Source organism: Mustela lutreola, chromosome 1, assembly GCF_030435805.1.
Source record: "Mustela lutreola isolate mMusLut2 chromosome 1, mMusLut2.pri, whole genome shotgun sequence".
NCBI lineage: Eukaryota > Metazoa > Chordata > Mammalia > Carnivora > Mustelidae > Mustela > Mustela lutreola.
This window is the reverse complement of record NC_081290.1, coordinates 247,347,318-247,365,276: the sequence shown is the minus strand read 5'-3', so window position 1 is coordinate 247,365,276 and position 17,959 is coordinate 247,347,318. Positions and strand designations below refer to the sequence as shown.

General features: G+C 54.2%; 1 protein-coding gene across 1 annotated transcript in view; it reads right to left on the bottom strand.

Annotated features, from left to right (window-relative positions):
- Nucleotides 1-949: 949 nt before the first annotated feature.
- Nucleotides 950-17,959, bottom strand: part of OTOG (otogelin) — a 76,836-nt gene continuing 59,826 nt past the window's right edge. Inside the window, exons 41-56 of the mRNA XM_059137621.1 lie at nt 17,102-17,322; nt 16,751-16,889; nt 14,973-15,167; nt 14,548-14,760; nt 13,840-13,944; nt 13,563-13,670; nt 13,031-13,132; nt 10,259-10,357; nt 9,074-9,114; nt 7,565-7,640; nt 7,275-7,453; nt 6,410-6,514; nt 6,112-6,231; nt 4,885-4,930; nt 2,473-2,552; nt 950-2,389 (exon numbers count right to left, since the gene is read on the bottom strand). Of these exons, the coding sequence (XP_058993604.1) occupies nt 2,189-2,389; nt 2,473-2,552; nt 4,885-4,930; nt 6,112-6,231; nt 6,410-6,514; nt 7,275-7,453; nt 7,565-7,640; nt 9,074-9,114; nt 10,259-10,357; nt 13,031-13,132; nt 13,563-13,670; nt 13,840-13,944; nt 14,548-14,760; nt 14,973-15,167; nt 16,751-16,889; nt 17,102-17,322 (2,030 nt within the window). The 3' untranslated portion in view covers nt 950-2,188. The remainder of the gene's footprint in view (nt 2,390-2,472; nt 2,553-4,884; nt 4,931-6,111; nt 6,232-6,409; nt 6,515-7,274; nt 7,454-7,564; nt 7,641-9,073; nt 9,115-10,258; nt 10,358-13,030; nt 13,133-13,562; nt 13,671-13,839; nt 13,945-14,547; nt 14,761-14,972; nt 15,168-16,750; nt 16,890-17,101; nt 17,323-17,959) is intronic.

The window sequence follows — 17,959 nt, the reverse complement described above, 5'->3', positions numbered from 1 at the left end:
TTATACTGGGCCAGGATCACCTCCCCACCTCAAGAGTCTTATTCACACCTGCAGAGTTCTTTTTACTCTGTCAAGTCACATATTCTGAGGTTCCTGGCATGAATACGTGGAAGACCATCCTTCAACCTATCACAGCTGTCTAGAAATTCAAGAGTTTCATCAAGGGTATAGGTATTTTTGATGTGAATCACCATCTCCAAATTGTTTTAATGAACACTGACATCAGCATTGGGCAACTGGGCAACACTGATCAAGGTTTAAGTTCCTCCTTGTCTCCTGTCTTCTCCAGAGCACAGAGCACAGTATCATGCTGGGCGATGATTTGCTTCTTACTAATCTTTCACTGGAGTGTCTGAGGAGTTGATTTCTCAGGAAGAAGCTGAGGGAACAGGACTGGGATGTTTGGCCAGAGGGCTGGGGTGGGAGGTTGGCTTCCAGGAGGAACAGGCAGGCGGAGATGCCTGGCTGGAAGGGCAGGTGAGAGGGGAAGAAAAGGCAGGAATACTGTGATTCCAGTGATGGCTGTGATCACCGGAAGCCAGGCCCCATGGTGGGGATGGGGCAGGTGCTGGGAAGCTGCCTCCAGCTAGAGCCCAGGAGGGCCAAGTCAGCAAAGCTGCGTTGTCGGGGACAGGTAGATGAACAGTCATCTGAAAGCCTGAGGTTGCCTTTCCAAACCGAGGCCCCCACTGGGACGCTAGCTCCCCAGCTCCCCATGTCCTCGCCTTCCTCCCACCCCTTCCCTTGGGAGTCAGTCTCCTGTCAGCTCAGTTCCAACAAGCTGGGGGCAGGCGCTGGGGGGTCGTGGGGAAGTGCGGGGCGGGGGGCAGATGGGGCAGGAGAAGTTGGAGTGACCTTCAGGGCCATGAAACAGGGTCTTCTCTTCAGCTGAAATTCCTTCAGAGTCAAAGCAGACCGGACACCCTCAGAGACGCACAGTGGCCTGGTGTCTTTCCGTGGTTTATTAGATACAGAACCAGAATATAGATCCGAGAAAAAGAAGCTGCAGGAACAGCTGGGGCCCAACCTGGCACAGGCTACTAACCCCAACCCTAGGGCATCCCCACGGCCCCAGGCATATCAGGGTAATGCTGGGGCGTGAACAACCTCGTGTCCATGCCCTTTGCACCAGTGGAACAAAGGGGCATGTGGAGGTGACCTGTAGAGTGGGGTGTGAAAGGGACCTTAGCCCTGGCTTTAAGAAGGACACTCTTGTTCAGAGACAAGGCTCTGACAAAACGCTGGAAGACCAGTTGTATGTGTGGAGCACCTGCATTTCCCACTGACAGATGCTCTCCTGCTAAACAGTCCCACGAAGCAGAGAGCTAGGAATTGGCTGAGCCACAAAACTCACCTCAGGCCCCTCCAGAGACCAACTCTGCTATGTCCTTGGAGAAGAGGCACGTGGCAAAGCCAGGCACGCCCTTCCAAGCTGAAGGTACCCTAAAATAACCAATGACCCTTGGGGGCTCCTGCTACCACCTCACAAGAACCAGCTCACCTGCGAGGGAGGCTGGGAGTGGGGGCCACATAGGGAGCAGGCATGGGTCTGTTCTTCTAAATCCTTTCCTGAACCACAGGGTAGGGACAGAATGCCAAGGCATCCCTCTTGGGTCTACAGGGGACTTGAAGGTCACTGAGCCCATTCCCCTGTCTCTGGGCCTGACCTTGCAGACCTTGGTGGGAGGACCTGGGAACCCACCCTCTTCGCTTCTGGGAAATCCCCCTGTGCAGCCCCATGCAGGCCTGTGTATTGCAGTTAAAGCCTCCTTGTCCTTTTACTGTGGTTCTCCCAGGGTAGAAAGGGTCCCTGTCCTGCACATGGTCTTGAGTCTAGCTTGGGGCCTGGCTTCCCAGGAAATCTTTCCCCCTCCACCCCGCTGCAGCCAGAGTCAGGGCTCAGGCCCATTCCAGACCTCAGCCAAGGACAGAGTTGAGTTCCCTGAGCCCTCAGGTATGATGCTTTTCGGTGTATGCAGGAGAGGGAGGCCAGAGAAGAAGCCAGGAGGGGCAGGTGTGGCCCTTTCTAATCACTCTCCGAGCCTCTGCCCGTCATTCCGTTCTCCGCACCTACCTGCTCCCCACACCTGTAGCAGCCAGGCCCACCCCCCGCCCCGGCACCCTGGGCCCACTGGAAGCAGAAGGTGGGGGTGGCAGAGGTGGTCCAGCCAGCCCCGGCCCCCAGGCCTCAGGACCACTGGCAGGCACAGTCGGTGGGCTCCTGCACGGTGTAGGGCACCCAGGTGGCGTTGGTGGCACAGAAGAGCTGCACGGAGCGCCGCTGCAGGCCCACCTCCCGGCAGCACTTGCAGAAGCGGGCGTAAGTGTTGATGTTGTAGTTGTAGATGCTGGCAGACGGGCACCTCCCGTCGCAGGACACTAGGTTCACCTAGAGGTGGGCGGGCTCGTGAGGCCGACGATGCAGCGCACCCCGCGAAGCCCCCTCTCCCACCGCCAGGGGGCGCCACTCACAGGGGTGTTGCTCCTGCATTCGTTCTTTCGGATGGTCATACTGATGGTGACCTTCTTGCAGGAGCGCCCGTCCTCTTTACCTGGGGGAGGGGGTTGGGGGGGGGAACTGTGGCTGAGAAGTGTTTGCAGGGGACAGCAGGATGGGCCGGACTGACTGGGGCAGTTAGTGTCATGCTTGAGGGTCTCTCTACAGGCGTTAGTGCCCCTCCCCAGCAAAGAGAAAGCCTTTCACTCAGTGCCCTGGAGACAGGCAGGTGGTGAAGGCAGGGGAGACAGGGAATGAGGTCTGGATGGCCGGGAGGGGGGGGGTGGGGGTGGGGGGACGATGTGGGGGCGGTGCTCTGGGCTAGGAAGAGGAGGATTTGGAGACTAGGCAGGCTGCCTCCCCACCCCAGCCCCAGTGCCTGTCTCTAACCCCTGTTGGTGACCCTGGCCCTGTCCCCACCCCTCTCTCAGCTTCAGCGTTCCAACTCTGAGAGGTCTTCTAGGATAAAGAATCGGCAATTTCCTGAATGTATGGAAACCCACTACCTTGTACCAGAAGCTGGCACACAGCAGGCTCACTGGGTTTCCGTATCCATCGGACAGGGTCAGGAGTTCGTGCACCTCACACAGTCATCACAGGCATGGAAGGTGACTGGCAGCAGCTTCCTCTGCCTGGGCCATGCCTCCCACCGACAGGCCATCTTAGGGCCACTCAGGCCCTCACAGACGGAAATATCTCCTCCCCAGGCCTTTCCTGCGTCCCCGCCTGAAACTACAACCCCCTCCCTCCACCCTCTGCTCCCTCCCCGACCCCTCCCTTGCCTTATTCCTAGCCTGGGCACCATCACCATCTCACCAGAGACACAAGGGTGGGTATGCTGGGAAAACAGAAGCTTCAGACCTTCTTTTGAACAGCCCCTCCCTCAGCTTGCTGTGAGCTCTTTTCCGTTCTAAATAAATACTCAATTTCACACCCTGATATGGGACTTGTAAGTTTGTATTCTTCTTCTTAATGAGGCCCCCCAAACTGTGTAAGTCTCAATCCCCCTAAAACCAGAGGTATCCGTCTTACTATATATTTTACTTATTATTCTGTCTCTCCCACTAAAACGTCAGCGGCGTCTACAGTGCCTAAAACAGGGCCTGGTGTATTGATGCTCAGTAAATATTTGCCTGATGCACGGATTCTCTCTGTCACCCCAGGGAGCCTGCCAGAAATGGGGTGGAATTCTGGCCTCTGGGCCTCACCACAGTGGGTTTCCCACCATACCAGCTGGAGGACTCCTGGCCAGAGCTAAGTTCACTTTTTCCTCCCCCTCTGCTTCTAGCAGGCAAGAGGCCCAAGGCCTGTCCTGGCCATGGCCCTTGGGGTCCTGGACTGAGACCAGCTGAGTGACCAGCGCGAACAAAGCAGTGGCAGCACTGGGCACTGATGGGCTCCAGGAGAGTGGGCACCGCTGAAGCATTCCCACGCAAGCCCAGGGGGTGAGGCTCGCTATTCAGCATGCACTGTTGGCTGAAAGGCCCTTGCCAGAGGCAGGGAGCAGGGGCCCGTGCCCTTCCCTCCCCACCCCCCAGAGCTGGGGCCATCTAGCAGAAGGGAACAGCAACATGGCTGCACGCCTGCAGTCCTTCCTAAGAGGAGTACCTGGGTGGCAGTGGACACTAACCCGTGGAGGAGAGGCGGGGCTAATGGGGACCACAGGAAACAGGGTCCCCCGGGGAACCTGGGGAGAGGGACATGGGTCGCAGGTCACATGGGAGCACATGCAATATTCAGTGAACGTGAGTTGCGGGTGAGAGACCAGCCAATGAGGCACTGAGCCCAGCTTTCCTGCTGTCTGTGAAGTGGACACAGCATCCCAAATTCTGTCCTCCAAAGGCCAGTCTGAGGACCGTAGGGGGAGGGGAGGCACGTAGGCAAAGGTCTTACAGTTGACTGGAACGTGCCTGCCTATGTGGCTGGGACTGCGGGTTCCAGGGGCCAGATGTGGGACACATGCCCAGAGCTCTCACTCAGACTGAGTCAGGGATCCCGCGGGCCTGAATCCCACCCAGGGGGCACCTCTAAGACTGGGCTCCTGGCCACAGGAAGAATTCACCTGGGGGGCTTCTGGCTGGGGGTCGTACAGGAGGAGGGAGAACAGGTGGGGAATTACTGACCTCTTGGACATCCCCGTCTCCATCAAGAAGCAGAGGACTTTTGCTGGGATAGGGACATGAGTATGGTGTCTGCCCATTTGCATATCTCTGCCAGTGCCATGAGCTCGATGGGAGGTGTGTTATTCCTTCATTTAATAACCCCTGACGAACCGCCACTGGGGTGCCAGGCCAGGAACCTGGCCCTCTGAACCCTGGCATGATACCCTGTCCCCCGACCCGAAAGGTGTCCCCCTTCACCCCCGGGCCTCAGCCGTGCTCACTCACATGTCCTGCAGCACCCTTCCAAGGAAGGTACCACTGAGCCCCCAGCCTAGAGGGAGAGGAGAGGAGGTCAGTGGGAGAGCCTGTCCTAGACCTGGAGCCAAGATCCCAGCAAGAGGCAGCGAGAGTGACTCCCTTTCTCCCATGATGCTCCGGGAAAGGAGTACCAGGTATTTCCATCCATCAGGGCCTGGCCAGTGGGAGAAGGGGCCCCTGGGCTGGCCATGGGAGAGCCAGAGAGGCTAACCTGACTCACTAAGGCGGCCTGTGGCCCCAGTAAGACTGCAGGCTGGATAAGAGGGTGTGGGCCCCCCGTCCTTCCAGGGGGCAGCTTCCCTCATGCCCCACCCTGTTCTCTCATTAGTGCTTCCTGCACAGAGGGTCAGGGAGGGGAGGGGTGCAGGGGCTGGCCCATTTGGTCTCGTGACCTGGGCTCTATCTCAGCCCTGGATAAGTCACCCCTTTCCTCTGGGTTTAATTTTCCCACCTTGAAAATGGGGGCATAGCCTCCTCCTCACTTATGAAATCAGCCAAACAATGATATGGGAGAGCTTTGTGAATTAGGGAGTATATGCGTGTGATTTTATGAGTGTGTACTTGTGTGTGTACACATGTGATTTTGTATTGTGAGGGTATGACTGGGAGGGTGTGTGTGTGTTTTCTAGGTAAGATCAGAAATCTTTTGATGTCTGATATCAATCTCGGGAACTTCAATAATGCAACAATAACCCAGCCCTCCAGAAATCCTTTCGCTTGATGTCTGCCCAGAGTGACAGCTGTCCCTTCTGGCATTGGTTTGGTCAGTGGCAGTACCATCAAACCATCCTACGACCGAACTGGGCATCTGCACGCTGTGTGTGGCCTGTGTGCCCCGTTGTGTGATGGTCCATGGCGTGTGTTGTGGCAGGCAGAGGGGTTCATGTCCCCATGAGGTGTGCGGTGTGCATGAGGGACTGACTGTCCATGTTGGTGTGTGTGTGAGGATGGATGTTTCCGTACACCTGGGCATTCCCATGTGATGCTTGGGGATGTGTGCTGTGATGAGGTCAGAGCGGGACCACATGGAGGGATGTGGAGCTGGGGTGGCAGGGCGCATATAGATTTCAGTGGACCCCTCCTCCCTCACCTCAGCACACAGGACCCCCCGCCAGCCCCCACGCCCCCTGCCAGTAAGACGGCTGGTATCCCTGGCTTCAGGCCAAGCCGTGCAGGGAGGAAGTTGGTACTGACCTTGGCACACTCAGTCTCGTTGAGTGGGGGGCAGCTGATGGGTGAGCGGACGAGCACCGCGCCCAGGGGAGTGCTGCTGCAGTGATGGCGGGCACAGTCTGAGATCCACGACGCCCCAGGCTGGAGGGCACAGAGATGGACAGGTGGCCCGTGGGAACTGCTAGGGCACAACTCCGAACACAGGTGTGGCCCAGGACCTGGCACTGCCCAGGACCCTGTCTGCACCTCTCCCTGAGCCCTAGCCTACCCCTAACCCCCCACACACCTTCCCCAGGTGGGTAGCTGGGGAGCCGCCTACCAAGAACAGGGAGGTGGTGCCGTTGGGGAAAGTGAAGAGGCAGGACACGTTCCTGCAGGAGCCGCAGCAGGCTGCCAGGTCCCGTGGGTGCTCGTACTCCTGGTTCTACAGGATCCGGCAGGATGAGAGGGGCTTCAGCCCTGTGCCCACCTCCACCCTCCTGCCTTTCCTACTGCCTGAGGTCCCAGAGCCCGAAGCCCAGAGCAGGCTGGCCTCAGAAAGGGAGCTCCCAGCCTCTCATGTCAGGCAGGAAGGTCTTCCCTCCGTCCGCCTCAAGCCTCCCTCACAGCAATTCCTAGACCCCAGCCCCATGGACGAAGAGCATTTCCACCCATTTCAGCGACAGCACTGCTGGTGATTAAGGGTGCTCCTTCTGGCTGTGCACAGACCTCAGTTTGAGTCCTAGTCCCTGCGGGAATTTGGACAAATGACTGGACCTCCCTCAGCCTCCGTTTTCTCATTTGACAAATGGGGCTATTTCCACCCCAACCCTCATTAGCTTTTACAAGAAGCCAGTCACTATCCTAGCTACTGGGCATGCAGAAGTGCTCAACAAAGGGTAGCAGCACAGACACACACACAGAGCAGCAAGGAATGGGCCAGTCATAAGTAGGTGCCTCGATCTGTGTTCTCGCCATCAGATACCTGCCCTGGCCAGACCCGCATTCTTGCTGTTCCCCTCCTGGCCTCTCCCAACCCGGCCTGAGCTCAGCATCTTCCACAGGGGTCTCTGAAGGGCCCCTCCCCCCAGCCCTACCCTTCAGACGTGTCTAGAAAGCTTGAGGATCCTCTGATTCCTGGAGCACCCAAGGTCACCCAGGCTGGTGCCCTGACCCGGCCCATCCCCCTCCCGCCCCACACCTACCGCCTCACAGTGGACGTCACATAGCACAGAGGTGGTGTTGATTTGGTAGAAGCTGGTAAGAGGGTCAAGCACGTCCGTGCAGCGCGAGGTGTGGCACACGCCGTCTGCCGAGAGCTCCACCACGGTCTGGCCCGGCAGCATCACCCCCAGCTCGCGGCTCAGGCACACGGGGGCCTTCACTGGGTAGGTGTGTGGGATGACCGCAGTCACCGAGAGCCCGGCAGGCACATCCAGCACCCCCTGGCCAGCCCAGCCTGGCCCTACCCAATGGGCGTCCCTTCCCTGCTCACCACACTCGTATTTGGCGCAGCCGCACACATTCTCCACGCTGTGCAGGAACTCCTCGTCCAGCTGGGACTTCTCCCACTGGGTGGGGCAGAGGCAGTTAGCACCCCAGGGTGCAGAAGCCCAGGCCCGCCCTCGGGAGCAGTCTGCCACCCAGGCCCTTGTCTTTGTCAGTTGGCTCCGTGCTGTGGGTGGGGAGGGGGCTGGCGGGCCTGGGGCCCTTGACTCCCAGGGAGCTCACGCCTTCCCCAGCCAAGGGGAAAATTCCCAGGGTGGCTCCCCACTGAGGAACACTCCCCAGTGTCCTTTCCTAGGGGCTAAAGGCTCTCCTTTCACCCCAAGCACCCACTGGCCACCTCAGTGAGGGACCATTGCATGGCTGTCAGCCAAGAACCCCGCATGGCTTATACCATTTACCGTCCTCATTCACCAGTTGAAGGGAGAAGAGGAGGGATGGGGAGGGGGAGAAAATGAGAGGAAGTGTGTGTTGTGGGACATGGAGTGAGGAGAATATATATAATCAGAAAATGGTGGAAAAAACCCTTTAAACATAACTTCACATTTCTTAAAGTATTTTCCCTTCCCTCAGGGGCTGTGCAGCCTGGGGGCGAAGGGCATGCTCTCTGGAGTCAGATTTCCTGGGTCCTAATACTGACTGTGACTTACTAGCTTCATGACCTTAACCTTAGTCTTCCTATCTGTATAACTGAGATCATCATGGAATCAAGCTCATTGGGCTGTCATGAGAATTAATCTGACAATATACATAAAAAGGCCTACGAACGTCCCTGACATATAGTTAGCTCTCAGTAAACATTAGCTGCCATTATGAGTTTCATCACCATCATCGTCATCTTCACCATCCCCCCCTACCATCATCACCATCACTATCACCACCATCACTGTCATCTCCACCATCCCCACCACCACCATCATTGCCATCACTATCATCTTCACCATCCCCACCACCACCATCATCACCATCATCATCACCATCATCTCCACCATCCCCACCACAACCATCATCACCATCATCATCACCATCATCTTCGCCATCCCCCCCACCATCATCACCATCATCATCATCATCACCATCACTGTCATCTCCACCATCCCCACCACCACCATCATCACCATCATCATCACCATCATCTTCGCCATCCCCCCCACCATCATCACCATCACTGTCATCTCCACCATCTCCACCACCACCATCATCACTGTCACCATCATCGTCATCTTCACCATCCCCATCCCCACCATCCCCACCACCACCGTCATTGCCGTCCCCATCAGCATTGGACTTGCTCACCATGATGCTAAAGCATGAGCATGCCCACTTTATAAATGTGGACACTGTACTCAGAAAGCAGAGCTTAGGACAAGGAAGCTGATGAGGAAGCCAAGGCTTTCTGCACTACATTAAAGGAATAGGGTCTCCAGGGGGTGGGACACAGTAGAAAGGAAAGGGGGTGGCAGATCTCAGAGAGTGGGGAGAAACAGGGTCTCCATACCAGGTGGCACCGGGGCACTGGAATTGTGTCGCAGTCACACTCTGAAAAACAGGAGAGGGCCGGGACCCATCTCACTGGGAGCTGTCCAGGTGGAAGTCACCCTGGGTCCCCATACTGCTCCCTCCCTTGCAGACCCTCCTCTGGCTCAGCCTCAGCCCCAGTCAGGGTGGGGGTTGGGGGGAAAGAAGCCAAAATCTTAGCCTCCCTTCAGCCTCCGGGGACACAGGGACTGTGGCTCCCCTGGTAGGCCTGTGGGGAGGCAAGAGTGGGTCCTGGTTCTAAGCTCCACTCCAGAGGCGAGTGAGGCTAAACAGGCAGACAGGCCAATCACAGGTGCCCTTTGTCATCTGGGCTTCACCCTGCCCCATCCTCCTGAGAGCCCTTTCTAGAGCAGATGTGGGGCCTCTCCAGAAGTGAACATGGCAGGGGTGGAACTTCTGACCGTCTGTCTTTCCCAAATACATATTCCAGCAAGTTCGGCTTTATTGGTCCAAGTGTCCAGCCTTGGGCAGGTCCTGCTCAGGGAGAGCCTGCTGCCCGGGCAGTGCCAGAAAACTCAACAGACACGCAGGCGCTAGCTTCCTGAGAGGAGAGCGCAAGGTCAAAGCGCCTGTGAAAACACTCTCCTGGGTCCCTCACTCCTGCAGCAAATAGTTTTAAGCGCCTACTCTGTGCAGAGCTTTTCCTGTGCTCTGGGGGCAAAGCTATGAATAAAACAGACCAAACTCTCTGGCCTCCTGACGTTAACATTGGAGGCCTGGAAAAAAGACGAGTGAAATAAATGTGTAACTCTTTCTAAATCAACTCTAAGTCACATTTTTACATAAAGCTCACTGGTGTTCGTTATTGATCATGGAGTCATGGAGGCTCCCAAAAGGGTTTGAGGCAAAGTTTAAGAAGATTTTTTTTTTTTTAAACCAACAGACAGCTGCGATAAAGGCTTTTTTTTTTTTTTTAGATGGAAAAACCTTTGGGGAACAGGGATCTCGATTTTTTCCTTCTTTTATCCCAGGGAGAAAAATGTGTAGGAATGTGAAGTGCCCAGCATTCAGATGCAGGGGGAGCAAGGCAGTATTGGTGGCTCTAGAGTGCTGGAATGTAAGCAGGTGGACCGTGGGGGCCGTGCCTCCCTTGCCTCCCTCTCTGCGAAGCTGTGGAGAGGGGCGTCTCCACGCAGGGACTCACCGCAGGACTTGTAGGGGCAGCAGCGGTCCGGGCTCCACACCTCCACCAGGGCAGTGCCCATGCCACACTGCACGTGGGGACAGCGGAAGCTCTCGCACACTGTGAAGGAAGGGAGGCAGAGGACACGTCAGTTGCAGACACCTTGGAGCAGACACCTTGCAGACACCTTGGGCTCCTCCTTGGTTGCCCCCACCCCTGTCCAGTGTTCCTTAGACACCCTCCGGGGCTAGAGCCCAGGGAAGAAGTCTGGGCTCCTGGAGTCTCCCCCTAGAACTTCTTCTGGAAGCCTTAGTTCCACTCTGAGGAGGGATTAGCAATAGGACAGTGTCAAAACCTTAAAGTGACTCAACGGAGCCTTCCTTCCCCCTAGATTCTGTGTCACCCTGAGAGTAGGGGCAGATGGACACCAGGAACCAGTGCAAGCTCCACTGCTGGGAACAAATGTTCCCTCTAGAGGAGAACGCCATGCTATGCGCCCTGTGGGAACCATACCCACGGAGCCCACCCTGAGCCCGCTCTGTATCAGGGATGCTACACTCCAGGGTGCACACTTCCCTTTTTCCTAGTCTTCAGGCAATCCCTCTTAGTTTGGGGTTCCTCAGCCATTCTCATTTACTGGAAGGACAAGGCAAGGATTGAGGGACTCCTGGGCGCAACTCCTGGGGTGGGGAGGGGAGGTGTTGGGGACAGCACTTTGAAAACTGATCTGATTTACTAAAAAAAAGTATATTGGCACAGGTAAAGATTATCAATTGATGTCTCAAAAACAAACAAACAAACAAAAAACAGACTCTTAAATACAGAGAACAAACTGGTGGTTGCTGGCGGGGGGAATAGGTGAAATAGGTAAAGGGGAGGATACAAGCTTCCAGTTATAAAATACGTAAGTTATGGAGATGAAAAGTACAGCACAGGGAACAGAGTCAACAATATTATAATGACAAGGTGTGGTGACAGATGGTGATGACATTCTTCAAGACGAGACCAAAGGCGTGTGCACATTTGTTGAAATGCTATGTTGTATACTTGAAACTAATTAACATTGCATATTAATTATGCTCTAATAAAAACAACAAAAAAATAAGAAAATCTAAAAAACCATGTACAGTATGAGCTTACTTTGATTAAAAACAAACACACGTATAAAGGCCTAGAGAGTATGTGGAAGGATGTATTCCAACCCCAACTGTGCTGACAGTGGGGTATCTAGGAAGCCAGAAGAAAGTATTCTCACTCGCTTGCATTTACTTGGATTCTGTACCTTTTATGAAGCAGATATAGTGCTTCTATAACAAAAGTACAATGAGGATCGGAAGAAGTAATGATACCAATACCCTCCCTTTTCTGAGCACCTACTGTATGCCAAGGACTGTAAGGTACTTCACATATATTATCTCCCATCTTCATGAGAATCCCTCAAGGTACGTACTGTTAGCACTTTTGGACCCATGAGGAACCTTGGCTCAGAGAGTTAGTGACTTGCCCCAGGCCACATGGCTAGGGGCAAATGGCAAAACTGGGAAGCAAAACCATGACTGACTGGCCGCACCTGTTCTCACTCCCCATGACCAGACTTCCTCCTGAGAACCCCAGAGAGAGGGGTGCCTGGGTGGCTCAGTGGGTTGAAGCTTCTGCCTCCAGCTCTGGTCATGATCCCAGGGTCCTGGGATCGAGCCCCTCATTGGACTCTCTGCTCAGGGGGAGCCTGCTTCCCTCCTTCTCTCTCTCTCTGCCTGCCTCTCTGCCTACTTGTCATCTCTGTCAAATAAATAAATAAAATCTTAAAAAAAAAAAAAAAAAGAACCCCAGAGACACACATGAATAAAGAGCAGGAGGCCAAGAAGGACAGAAGAAGAGACACACAGAAAGAAAGGAAAGACAAGGCGAAGGACGCTGGCCCTCTGCTCAGATCAGCTTTGTGAACACTTGGCGACGAGAGGCCTGGAGCCCCCAGGTAGGGCTGATCTGTGCATTGGGGTCAGCTCATCTGGGCATGCGCCGTGGAAGTCTACTCTGCTCCAAAGTTGGTTTCTGACACTGAAGCCGTCAGGGTTGCCCCTGGGGTCTCCTGGCAGACAGTCCCCGCCTACACCGCTTTGGGCAGGCGAAGTTCACTCCCCTTTTCCCTATAATCAGTGTGCGGTTTTTGCAAATGAAGTCATCTTGAAATTCAACCAGCTTGTTAGGTTTTCTTAACGTCCCTGATGCTGCCTCTACTAGGCTTAAGGGGTACTATTAAGGTACCAGGTATACAGTACACATTATATTAAGGTACTACGTCCTGTGAAGATATCAGAAAGGGTCCACTTCGATTTACGGTCGCAACCCAAAAGAGCTTCCAAGGCTTTGAGATGCAGGGTCTTCTGGGATGTAGGCTGCATGTGCAAAGCCAGGGTGACACAGGGCAAGAGGGGCCCTGAAGCAGGGGCCTTGGCTCATAGAATAAGGACTGTGAATCAGTGCTGGGAGGGTTGGGGTGGTCTCACCCTAGGCCTCCCCCTGGGCCTGCGGACTCCAAGGGAGGGGACAGGGAACCTCCTCCTGAAAGCTCACAGCCATCCACATCCCTGCCTGGACCCCGCACCATCGCCTGGCCCAGCGTCCTCCGGTGAGGCCTCTTCCTCCCTCATAGGTTTGGCTCCTCCTCACCCTGGGGCTCCCTGTGGCTCCCTATTGAACTGCCATTGGTCCTGAGGGAGGGCCTTATGAAGGGGCACATAAATGTCCCTGGAGCCCCTTGAGGTTGCATGCCCGCCTCCAGCTGGGACTCACCACACTGATACAGAGGACAGCAGAGCTCTGTGGTGTTCCTGTCCACGGTGAGCGCCTCTCCTTCCTGACACTCGGGGATCGGATCTGGACAGTCGCCACAGGCTGAGGAGGGGAGAGGAGCCACGGCCGTCACAGGAAGTCCCCCTCACAGAGTCTTGGTACAGGGCAGGTTGCTGGGTTGGTGGAGGGGGGGTACCTAAAACCCAGCTGTGACAGGAGCTGGACTCAAGTAGCCTTTCATGGCCTCATGGGGCCTTTCCTGGAGCAAGAATCTAGATCCTCCTTGTCTACCTAAAGTTTTACACCAAACAAACACCAATTTCCTCATGCTAGTAATGAGTGGAGTGAAGCCAGGCTTGGTTTCCTCTTCCTCCTTCCATTTGTTCTGAACAGGAATCTCACCCTTGTCCTGTGCCCAGTCTATCTGGTGAGCTCCACAATCTCCTTCCCAGCCGCCCCCAAGAAATGTGTGAGGAAAGGGATGTCCGGGATCCAGCTGTGCACATTGACATCTGCTGGCATGTCTACCCACCGCAGAAGTAGGAGGGGCAGCACGAGTCCCCCAGGTGACCCACAATCAGGATCTGGTCCTGGCGGCAGCTGGGGACCAGTTCTGCCTCACACAGGTCTGGGTCACACTCTGCAGAAAAGATAGAACTTAAATGCTGGGAGCAGACCCTGTCTGGCCATGCCTGAGCCCCCAGCCCGGCTCTGCCCCAGTCCCTAACCAGAATACAGTCCCCAGAGCTCCCTCTCCCCGGCTGCAGGGTTCCCCACTCCCCTGCGCTCCCCGCCTCAGAAGCTCTCACCACAGCTGTAGCTGGGGCAGCAGGAGTCCTCCTGGAAGTGGGTGAGGAGTCGGTGGCCTGGGCGGCAGGTAGGGGCGAGGCCCTCACACAGAGTCTGGTTACACACTGGGCCAGGGGCCACAAGGCATGTCACCTGAAGGCTAGGAACACCCCCACCCCCACCTCCTGGCCTCCAGTACTCCTCAGCATCTAGAAAGCTTGTCTTCATTTCTCAATCTCCCCAGAACCTACATTCTAGGAAGGGGCCTCTGAGGGTTACACAGAAGGTCCAGGGCTCGACAGAAGAGCATTAATTGTTAATATTCATCGAGATGGGCCAAGTGCCAGCTGCTATGCTAGATCAGAATCAACTTCTACAGTCTCACAATCAGCCAGAAAGTGGGGACTATGATCAGTCTCGTGCTATAACAGAACCAGCTAAGGCACAAAAGACATTAAATGATCGCTGAGGTCATGAGGCTGCAAAATGGCAGAAGAGTTGTCCAGACTGCTCAGGTCCATAGCCTGTATCTTCAAGCCCTACCTCACGCTGCTTCCTGAGGGGGCCTCCTCTCCCCCAGGTGGGGTTCTCCCTGCTTGCAGCACATCCCCCACACGCCCCTTTCATTTTCCCAAGCCTTGTCCTATCCATCAAGGTCTGCAGGGGGAGCCGGCGCCCTTTAACCATCTTAACGGTTGAGGTTGAGGGAAGTGAATGGCGGGACTTACCACAAACCGTCCCCAGGCAGCAGGGATCCTCAGTGGGCAGGAGCAAGGCCACCTCCCCAAAACGTGGGCAGGTCTCAGGGCGGGGCCCCGGGCAGCCCAAGTCCACTGGGACAATGGTGTTGGGAGCCTGGCACTGGTGCTGGCAGCATCCACTGAGGGAGCTGTTCCAGGTCTCCCCCAGGGCCCGAGGCACGCCCGTGCTGTCAGTGCAAGCTGCAGTGGGGGACAGGGTGGGACACAAGGGACTGAGGTGGGTGGGAAGACCCAGACCATCCCAGGCTTGACCTTCCCTGGGACACTGACCATCCCCAAAGCAGACCTAGAGGGGGGCAGATGGGCCTCGGCCATGGGTGGCAGGTGGGATGAGGAGACCCTGGGGTGAGGTCAGCTTTGGAGGGCCCTATCCTGGCCGGGAAGGGACCTACCACACTTCTCCTCGGGGATGCAGAGCGCCGAGTGGCGCCGGTGCAAGAGGGTGCCCTCGGAGCAGACACAGCCCTCGCCCAGCACCTGGCACTGCTCTGGGTCCAGTGGGCCCAGCAGCCCGTCCTGGCACGTCTCGGGGGGCTCGCAGGCTGCCACACATGCCTGGTAAATGGAGTCACTGGAGCATAGGAAGGCTGCAGGGGCACAGTGGACAGCAAGCAGGGCTCAGACCCCAGGCAGAGTGAAGAAGGGCCTCAGAGTGTCATCTGGGCCTCAGCAGAGAGTGCAAAGGGGTTTGGTGTCCCTGCCTCCCTTATCAGAAGGCAGCAAAGCACCACCCCAGGCCAAATCCAGCCTCCTACGGACTTTTGCGAATAAAGTTTTATTGAAACACAGCCACGCCCAGGCACCTGCCTATTGTATCTGGCTGCTTTTGCACTCCTAGGGCAGAACTAATTGTGACAGAGACAGTAAAGCCTGAAAAGCCTCAGTTATTTACCATCTGGCCCTTCGCAGGAAACATTTGTCAAATCCTTGCTTTAGATCAGTGTTTTCAAATTTTCTTGACCTTAGAAATTACACTTTACACTGTGGTCTGGTACACACGGGCATGCAGAGCAGTGGTCCTTAAACCTCAAACAGTGGTCCTTACAGAGGACTCATTTGGGAGCTTTTGGAAATCCCCTTGCCAGGACCGCACCCGGAGCAACATTAGAATCTCTTATTGTGGGGCCCAGCATTCGTACTTTTTGGAGTTTCCTAGGGATTTTAAAGGATGGCTTGGGACTGAGAATTACTGATATATATATATATATATATATATATATATATATATATATATATATATATATATATATATATATATATTTGAAACTTTTTTTAGAGCATTACTGATATACTGAAACAAACTTGTTCACAAAACAATATTTACTCAAAAAAAACCCCCAAAACCAAAAAAACAATATTTACTTTTTCTAGGTAGAGTACACACTAGCATTTTCTATTCTGTTGCATATTTTGAACATGGTGTTGACCCCCAAAGTTGGTTTCATACCACAGTGTGGAAAACACTACTCTAGATGACTTTGTCTTTTCATCTTTTATCTGCCGTCGTATTCTAGGCGTGGTCTTCCTGTGAGCTCCTTCCAGCCTATCTGGATGTGTCCATATTTATAAATCAGAGTGCCCTAGGCCGGTCCACCCCTGTCTACACCACCAGTGCAAACCTAATGGGATGGGGAGGGGTGGCTCTCACTTCCCTTCTCAGGCAAGGAAGGGAGAGACTGAAGGAAGAGAAAGATGACCAAGAAATTAAAAGAAAGGCAATACATCCTGGATGGTAACCATGTAGTGGGCCTGCGGGAGACACTCAGCACACATTACCTCCATGTCACCTTCAAACCAACCCTAGGGGGAGCCATTACCACTTTCTTCATTTTACAGAGAAGGAGAAGAGATTCAGGTAAGTTAAATAATAAGCAAATAATATTCATTGGGCTTATTAATCTACATTATAATAAAAATAAATGTGTTAAATTATTCATAGATGGATTTATATTTATTATATAGTATATTAAATATGTTTATATTATATTGTATATTAAATAAAAATACACTTATTTATGTATTTATCATAGATATATTGATAAAATACTTCTTGGATTACAGAGTAATATCAATGAATGAATGAATAAATCAATGACTAACAGGGGCGGGAGCGTCAGAAGCCACGGAGGAGTCGCCCGTCCTCCCCACTCCCGCTCAGGCCCTGACTCACGGCAGTAGTCAGAACGTCGCCACTCGATGCACACGTGGAATTTGTGGCACATGGCCACGTACACCGTCAGTGCCACGCAGGGCTGCTGCACGTACTTGGTGTCCCGGATCCACAGCTCACAGAACGACTCTGGTGGCACCTGGGCAAGCCAGACAGTGCTGCTCCCCCCTGATTCCCCATATCCCGGGGCCCAGCTCCTCCCAGCCACAATAACCAGGCACAATAACCAGTTTCTGGAGACTCATGATCTGGCCCCAGGTTCAACACCTCTGGGGAGTTGCTCTCTGCAGGTAGGGACTGTCCTTCCTAGCCTGCGAGGTCCCCCCATGCCGGGCCCCAGCGGGTACCTACAAAGCGGTGGCAGGCGCTGAAGGTGCGGTTGGACACCATGCGAAGGCAGGGCGAGCAGTCCGCTGTGGCACAGCTGTCCGGGCGGAAGCGGGTCTGGCCCACCGAGGTCAGGGAGCTGGGCACCTGCCAGCTGTCCAGAAAGGGAGCGGGGTCCTCAGCCTCACCCACCACAGAGCCGTCCTCCAGGGTGAGGTCGTTGGCTGCATCCCCATCACAGATGCCTGGAAAGGGAAGGACGATCCCAATAGCCATAATGATTACCACCACTCCCAGGTCCCTGGGTGTCACTTTGCATATTTCTTACAACAATTCTTTGAGGCTGGTATTACTATTATCCCCCTTTTACAGATGAGAGAAATGAGGCACAGAGAAGCTAAGAAACCTGCTGTGTAGGAAGATATCATCATTCTTAGGAGACAGACACCAAAGTATTTAGAGATAGAGAGATACAATGTCTCCAACAAACTTTCAAATCACTCAGAAAAAATGCATTTATGTAAAAAAGGCAGAACATAGAAAAGTGCACATATAAAAATCATATATGTGTGCATGCATATATATACACATATGTATACCTATGTGTGGTTTTTATACATCTTTATACACATCTAAACACATTTTATACACCTCAGTGTACACACAGAGGCAGGAAAAGCAAATGTGGCAAAATGTGAACCCTTGGTAAATCTGAGTAAAAAGTAAATGGGAGTTCCTTATAGTAGCTCTGACCTTACATGAAAATTAAAAATGACTCCAAGAAAATCTGCCTTAGCGGAGACTGCTAGCTAAGTGTAACGCCTCTTTCCTCTTCTTCCCGGACAGTTCTCTTCTAGCCTGTTTTTCCCAGGATCTCCTGGG